This window comes from Bolinopsis microptera, chromosome 3, assembly GCF_026151205.1.
Source record: "Bolinopsis microptera isolate Bmic1 chromosome 3, MBARI_Bmic_1.0, whole genome shotgun sequence".
NCBI classification, from domain to species: Eukaryota; Metazoa; Ctenophora; class Tentaculata; order Lobata; family Bolinopsidae; genus Bolinopsis; species Bolinopsis microptera.
Window position 1 is genome coordinate 9,290,166 of NC_087074.1, and position 8,209 is coordinate 9,298,374.

General features: G+C 36.4%; 1 protein-coding gene across 2 annotated transcripts; it reads right to left on the bottom strand.

The window, feature by feature from the left end:
* Positions 1-538: 538 nt before the first annotated feature.
* On the bottom strand, positions 539-7,331 carry LOC134813081 (potassium voltage-gated channel subfamily A member 2-like). 2 transcript variants are annotated; one of them, XM_063820760.1, is made up of 12 exons: positions 6,658-7,331; positions 6,211-6,417; positions 5,703-5,900; positions 4,291-4,463; positions 3,624-3,667; positions 3,338-3,480; positions 2,975-3,125; positions 2,602-2,771; positions 2,311-2,466; positions 1,682-1,786; positions 1,334-1,429; positions 539-1,138 (listed from the first exon to the last, which is right to left on the bottom strand). In XM_063820760.1, exons 1-12 carry the CDS (start codon positions 6,874-6,876, stop codon positions 896-898), a joined length of 1,905 nt encoding a protein of 634 aa, XP_063676830.1. In that variant the 5' UTR covers positions 6,877-7,331; the 3' UTR covers positions 539-895. The 2 variants fall into 2 exon arrangements, with proteins under 2 accessions (XP_063676830.1, XP_063676829.1); XM_063820759.1 differs by having other exon boundaries at positions 5,694-5,900; positions 6,658-6,955.
* Positions 7,332-8,209: the final 878 nt, after the last annotated feature.

Below are 8,209 nucleotides of genomic sequence, written 5' to 3' on the forward strand. Positions count from 1 at the left end.
AGCTCCACATAAATCGTCCCAATTCAGTGGAGGAACCGAGGTGTGAGAACTATAAGTACGTTACTGGCACGTACCAGAGTAATGGTAAACTAATGTAATTGTTGTGGATAATGGACACTGTCGGAACTGGGTTGTGTTAAACATGGCGAATGATGCTTGCAAAGTCATAAAGCTAATGATCCTTAAAAGCTTTAACGACTGATTTATTTTATATGTGGTTAATATAAAGACTAATATAAGACTAAGAGCTTGAATAAATAAAAAGATTTTCACCCGTTTCCTTTTTTACCAGTGACCAATCAGTGAGGTCAGTGGCAGTGACACAAGTCACGACCAAGGCACTGGCAGCTGAATATCCGGATAACCTTTTGATGAAAGGAAAATCATGAAAATGTCCTACCGGTAGGACATTTTCATTGATCAGCTTTCTTCAACCCAAATTTTATTGTTTAGACTACATTTTTCTGCAATGTATAGTTAGTATTTACTGATAACTTGATAGAAGGTGTTTTCGTCAGGAGAATAAATTGGACCGATATTGTTGACGATTGTGATTTGTTGTTTTTAATACATTAATTTCCAACAGTTTCATTCAATAAAAATGTCTGAATTGGTGTTAAACAATTTATGTTTTTATCTCAAAGTAAGAAAAATGTGACCCGGCAGTCGGCACTTAGTTCCAATACAAAAACATAAAAATTTCGACTCATTAAATTGAGGGCCGATTATATGAAATATGATAAAAAATCTTGAAGCATCTATACAATCAAAATCCAACACTAAAAACACAAAAATAATACAACAAATTAAGAACAAACTTAAAGTTTTAAATTTTGAAAAGAATCTGTAGCACAATTCGAATTTTGTTATTTCACAAAACTTGAACAGCTGAGAATCAGCTGCTTCTGTGACCATTCTCCTCAGATTTAGTCGGGCTGCTATTGTCCACAATGTCTATCCTGCAACTTCTGCAGTCCATTTGCTGGCAATCCCCCGTTGGGCACCGTCCGTACACATTCTTGTATGAGTCAGCCCAGTTTCGGCTCATCATGTTGCCAGTGTCTTTAACTTCACCCCCGTTTTCGTTTACTCGGCTGTAGTCCTGATTAACTGCTTCTTGGGACCTTTCGTGTCGCGCCTAATTAATAGCGAATGTTACACCACTGATATTTAAGAAAAGGAACTTAGAAATGTTTCGAAATCTTATAACGGAGGAAGAAAAACATGCTGGTCTTAGGTCTAGAATTGATGAAATAAGACGTTTGTTATAAAGAAACTTGTTTTAAAGAATCTGAACCTAAATGTTTGTTTAACATTTATTAATTAATTATACATTTATTGGGCTCTCGGCCAGACTATCGTAGCTGGAAGTATTACTGGTTCTTCTTATTTCACTAACATCATCAATTCTGTCGTGTATGCTCGTCTGCTGAGAGTGGAGAGACTGGAATTTATTTTGGAGATTCCTTCGTTAAAACATTAAAACATATTTGTAAGAGATTATGTTTTTATAAAACAATTAAAAAGTTGGTAGACGAAAATAAATAAGTTAATCATTATAGCATACAAATTGTATTGCACTTTTATTCATTCTCTGACGAATCTTTTTGACATTTAATACTTCTTCAAGGAGCTCTTTTGAGTGACGTTATTATAAACGTTATATAGGACTACAACATACTTTTTCATCCCAATTGTTGTTATGGTTTTTGGTGTTACAGTTGTTGCTTTTATGCTCTTCCGCCACTTTAGCATGATGATTCTTGAGTTCCTGATTTTGTTGCTCCTATGGGTTTCTTTATTCAGAGGTTGCTGAATATTCTTGAAAATTCATACCCTTATAAAATAATGATAGAAGTGATCAGTGGGATCAGCATCACGGTAGACTCCAACTTGGCTAAACATACACGGTAGTTAAAATTTTAATTTCCAGCTGAATTATACGCTGACCACATCAGAAGGTGTATGTTTAGCCAAGTCCACTTTACCTACCTGTTCTAGTTCAGCTATAATTAGGCTCGCCTACTTAAGTCGTTAAATGAGACCCTTGTAATTGCAGGCTCGCCGCCAAGTGAGACCCTTGTAATTCATAATCAGTTATCTTAGTAAAAGGCCAATGAGTGCTGAAACGTAGATTATTTCATTTAGTGTTCACTAGTCATTTGCCTTGTTTCACTCTGTCTGTCGAGAGCCGTGATGCTCCTTACTGAACACTACAATGTTAAAACTCACGTCTGGCCTTCCGAGATCTATAAAATAGAGAGGAAAATAAGGCATCAGAAAACGAATGAAAAATGAAACCACCCTTACTTTCACTGTAGTGTAAAGTTTCTCGAATTTAGTCATGATAAGAGGCATTGGTATAGCAATGAGGGGTAGCCCTATCAGAGCTAGAATAGACCCGACTATCTTTCCGAATGTAGTCTTCGGAATCATATCACCATAGCCAACTGTAGTGATAGTGACCTGTAATAATGAACACATGAATATGGAAATCTGAAATAAATGGCTGACGTAATTAGTTTAAAAGCCGTCTAATCGATATTGAGTATCTTAATCTAATTGTTGTTGAGACTTTACCGAAAGATGCAATATACTCACAGCCGCCCAGTAACTAGAGGCGAATATGCTAACATATTTCGTTCTATTGTTTGTGCATTCCCGGTGAAACTTGCAATCGTCAGTTCCTATCCAGGAGTCGTTGTATAGACAAGTTTTAGTTTCAATGTCGTACTTCCCACATGGCGGCTGCTCTGCGAAATAGACGAATCCTGCGATTTGATGATCAGTTGGAGATCAGATGTTTGGAAATAAGTCTTCTCTTAGAGAGTTTTCTGCACTACAATACGTGATAGGAATACTGGTTCTATGTTAGATGGAGAATTTGTAAGCCGATAGGTACAAATATCAGCTAATTTATTAATCTATTTTTATCTGAAGCCGTTAATCGGAATGTATTGTAAATATTTAGAACCTGCAGCCAGGAACATAATGAAGATAATAACTCCAACGACGTGGAGGAGATCTGAGAAACTCTGTCTGAGAGCCAGACCCAGGCAATACAGCAGAGTGGAGTGTCGGGCTAAATTGAATAGTCTCAATACTCCTATAGCTCGCAGTGGCAGCTGAAACAGATTACAAAGGTGTTATCGTTATTTTAATTGGTAATAACACCGCTAATAGAATAGCTGTCAATGCTCCGTTTAGCAAACACAGATTCCTCTCTTCTTTAATAAGCTTGTTAATAGTTGAACAGCTCCGCGGATAAATCTTAAGTGAGATTCAAGAAACGGAAGCTGTGGCATTGACGGAAAAGAGACGAATAATATGGGCTTACCGGAGTAGGATTTGAGACTTTATTCCAGTGTAATATGTTGTCTATTATAACTGCGACAACAATTATTGCATCCACCATCGACATAAAAGATTTGATGTATTTATACTTTTCCTCGGCGACAACCAAGCCGGCAAAGTAGTGAACTGAAAAATTCGAATCATTGCTTTTTGACTTTGACTGCTATCGTAGTAAAAACTACGCGACAAAGCATATTTAAATAAAATCTAGTGTTTCTATACGACAGTGAAATCCAGAACTTACTCATAATATCACTCATAAAACTTACTCATTATCCACAAGACGCACATCCCCTCTATAACACTCCCGTAACTGAAAATATTTTACATCTTTTTCATTTAACACTACAAGTAACAAGAATAAACTAACAAATCAACAACTCTGCTGATTTAAACACTGGGTAAAATAATACTAAAACATACTAAAACATACTAAAACATACTAAAACATACTAAAACATACTAAAACATACTAAAACATACTAAAACATACTAAAACATACTAAAACATACTAAAACATACTAAAACATACTAAAACATACTAAAACATACTAAAACATACTAAAACATACTAAAACATACTAAAACATACTAAAACATACTAAAACATACTAAAACATACTAAAACATACTAAAACATACTAAAACATACTAAAACATACTAAAACATACTAAAACATACTAAAACATACTAAAACATACTAAAACATACTAAAACATACTAAAACATACTAAAACATACTAAAACATACTAAAACATACTAAAACATACTAAAACATACTAAAACATACTAAAACATACTAAAACATACTAAAACATACTAAAACATACTAAAACATACTAAAACATACTAAAACATACTAAAACATACCAAAACATACTAAAACAAACTGAAACATACTAAAACATACGGATAAAACAAAAGTATACTAACGGTTCTGGTATGAGCCCTTGATCGTGGTCACTGTCGTGACCGGACACTTCGTCCTCGTGGCTCCCCACAGATTGTTGTGGTTGTTCTCCCTCTGTTTGGCCGGTTGTGATGGTAGATACCACGTGACAGAACACGAAGAGTAAGGTCGCTACCAGATCACAAGCCATCACCACCTGAACACAGGATATTAAGTGTTAGCTGGGTGGTATTAGTGGCGGTGTTGTGTACTTACTTTCAGCTTTAGTAGATAACTTTGGATTTAAAATAGTTTATAAATAGCCCACGACTTATAATTATAACTTGGAGAAATGTGATTTCCTGTTCGGAACAGTAGTCGCATGTTGTCATGCGGCTAATGTTCCGATTTATGATGATCACGTTCATGATGATCACGTTGTTGCGAAACACTAGCTATTTAGTCTTATCTAAAAAGAGCTTTTGACTCCTGGGTCACAACAACGTAGAAATTTTGAATATTCAACGTAAAATTAAAAAGCCCCTAAGCTATTATGCTCGACATGTTTCCGTTATTTTCCACGGCCCTAAAACTCACACTGAGGCCCTCTGCTATAATCGACCGTTTAAATAAAAGAAAAATAGGCCAGGAAATAGATGTGAAATCTGGTGGGGAGGTGAAGCATAATTTTTTACATGTGGCAGCGATTCTGTGGTTTGATTGGTCAATAGTGGAAGCTGATTGGTTTATTGCTGTCACGTGTCAAAACATATACATTTAAATTATTAGTAAAAATAGTTAAAACAAAAGGAAATGCTGATGGAAAAGAGGGCTGTGGTAATTTCGGCCCAAAAATGCATGACAACTGTATATGGTTATCGTCATAAAATTTGCCAAATCAGTTTGCAAATGCCACTCAGAGATTTCAAACGAAACAAAAGGATCCTCAATATTTCTCCTAAAAATGTGTCTGCAGCTTCACAGAAACAAACCTAAGCAGCATTTAAGTTCAATATAACAAACTTACTGACGAACTTAATGAGTTTGGTGCCAAATCGACCAGTCACTCCTGGATTAGTCATAAGATTAAGTCTTATGAAAAGTTGATGTTTGTAACTTGAGTCCCGTGTTTATTGTTTATAACGTGAGTTCCACTTTTCAAATTGATGATGATTGAATGATCTGTTTTGGTTTGTTTAATGGTTGAGGGTGAAATAATAACCTGAGTTAGAATGAGTACAGTTGTTTAATGGTTGAGGGTGAAATAACCTGAGTTAGAATGAGTACAGTTGTTTAATGGTTGAGGGTGAAATAACCTGAGTTAGAATGAGTACAGTTGTTTAATGGTTGAGGGTGAAATAACCTGAGTTAGAATGAGAGAGGCCGCACAGCTGCACACCACGACACATCTTCGAGAGTACTTTATCACGAACAATCATCAAATTACCTTTCCTACCTTGTATGTCCAAGTTCTGCCACCGAATATTGTGCTGTAAAGTTTTGTATACCGCACGTTACTCGGCGGGTATATGATCTTTTTCCGTTCTGTTGTCTCATTCTTGTACTTCCACTGCATTGTTCCACTCTTGTTCAGGGTTGTTGTTCGTTTGTTGTTGTTTGTATTCGCCACTATCCGAATTGAATCGTTTGGTATCTGTGGAAATTTCATAGGTGATGTCATGTCGAAAATTTCTTCGCAGCTTTGAGTTTGATAGGTATGCTAGATTTGATAGGTATGAAACGGTGGCGTTCTTTGCAGAGGAGTAAGGTCACTCAGAGGTCATAATCTCCCAACATAGTCATAACAAACGACATATGCGCTTTTTATATTTCAAAAGAAGCCAATGAAAGTAAGAATTACCGCAGTTCTTTTATTTAGATAAATATAAAACATATGTTATACAAGCCGCACTCTATGACTGTCTGTGTACAAATGAAAAAACATGCAAGTAACCTCAACTAACCTGGAAAAAGTCCACTTCCTCGATGAAAGTGCTGCAGTACACGTTTTTCGGCTGACTCAGCAGTCCCCTGCTCTGGTAAAAATAGAGAATGGCCTCAAAACTGAGCCTACATCTGTTAGTGAATACGTACGCTTGTCTCACGGGGTCCCAGAATAATTCTTTTTGGTTCGATCCCAGGAGAGTGTTAGGGTATCGTTCTAGTGTCTCCTAAAATTAGGGTCGGGTAATGTTACATAATACACGATTATACAATATACGTACCATGCAAATACCTCAGATCCTCGCCTTAGAGCCATTTTTGTTATAAATTGCTAATGTATAATTTATGGGATAGCTGTCTCAAAAATAATTTTCTGATTTTTAGCATATTGCAGAGTTGATGACAGAAAGGAATTTAGACCTGCGTTCGAATGTTTGACGTAGCCTATTTTCCTCTCTAGAAATTACCTTTAGGGTCTTGAAAGGCTCTCCCGAGACGATGATGTGAACGAAGTTGAACTGGTTTGTCACCACACTCAGGGTCGTCTCCTGCTCCGATACAAAGTCGTCTATCGCAATGCTACCCACCTCCTCGATCATGACGTTCTGATTATCGTCAGCACCTTTAAGGAAGCCACCTATCTTCAACCAATCGACAGTCAAATACTCTGGCAACTCTTCGAACATGGAATAACTCGAAACGAAAGCTCAGCAAGACAAAAAATGTTTAATGCTCAGTTTGTCGTGACAATTACCTAAATCTCATATGTAGCTTATTTGTTCTGAGTGGTCAGCTCATTCAGTTTTAACTTGCTGATTTTTCAATGACACACTATAGCTGTAGTGTGATTACGTTAATATAATATACGTTAATAGATAAAATTGTGTCGATATTCGGAATAATTATCTGTTGTAACACTATAATCTAACGAGTTGTACTTGTAATTTATAAAGCAAGCTTTATACTTTATTAGTTTAAAGCAGACAGTGTGTTGCATGCGACCTAGATTTGATATCTTGATCGGAAATCTTGATCAGAAATCCACCAGAAAGCCAAAGCACGAAAATTAGAACGAACAAAAGATGGATTGGTGGGATACACCACGATTTACAAACGAAAATCTTCTCCACAATTAAGTTATAATGTTTCTCTCAAAGGTTAAGAATATACCAGCTATCCGAGACAGGGCGCGATATAATGAGAGTGACATTAACCCAATCATGGACTGATGTCGCACATTGAGTATTAGCTCGGTCACACTCTCTTAAATGGACGGTTAGATCGGAAGCTTTTAGTCCGGGCACGGGGTGGACGTGTTCTCTAGTGGTTTGAGTAATTGGAGTGAGGGGAGATGGCTATTAACCTGTTACTTCTTGTTCAAGAAAAACGATCGGAACTGGTTATGTTTACCATTAGTTAGTTCAAATTGTCAAGTCATGGGTTATTTGTTGATGCAATGTTGCAGAGCGCTATGAGAATTGTCGGCTTAAACAAGACGTGACTCACAATTGTACTCTGATGACTAATTTTACAAGCCGCTCTTTACTTACAGCACATCATCCACTTGTCATACTTTTTTTCAGTAAATGTGCAGAACTTACTTTAGGGAAATTTTGCAGCCGTTGTGGTAGTTTAGTAGTTTGCTGCAAAGTGACTGGATCTATGCAATCATACATATCTTTGTGGCACCAAGTAAGCAACATATTTTCAGTGTTTAACCTTTTCTCTTTGATGTCGTAACCATAGTCCTAAGTCCTAACTCATTGGGCATGTATTTAGGAAGGTTATTCCTCAAGTGGAAAACTTGCAGTTATAATCTACCATGGAATACATGTTGTAAGGTCTTGTTTAGATTAAGCGGAATCAAGTTTAGATGAATTGTAGGTATTCACTTGTCAATGTCAGCCAGATAGTATGGTTATAGTTTGGCAAATAGTAACCTAAAAAAGTGACAAGGTTCTATCTGATGAGCATATCTTTTTATAAAAATGTTCCATGGGCGTATTATAGTATGACATT

Coding starts and splice junctions, on each gene's coding strand:
- LOC134813081 (XM_063820759.1), bottom strand. CDS start 6,876: ATGTTCGAAGAGTTGCCAGAGTATTTGACTGTCGATTGGTTGAAGATA. Junction 6,418..6,657: donor AGCCTTTCAAGACCCTAAAG/GTAATTTCTAGA, acceptor CCCTAATTTTAG/GAGACACTAGAACGATACCC. Junction 4,464..5,693: donor GGACATACAAGGTAGGAAAG/GTAATTTGATGA, acceptor TCCTGTGTTCAG/GTGGTGATGGCTTGTGATCT.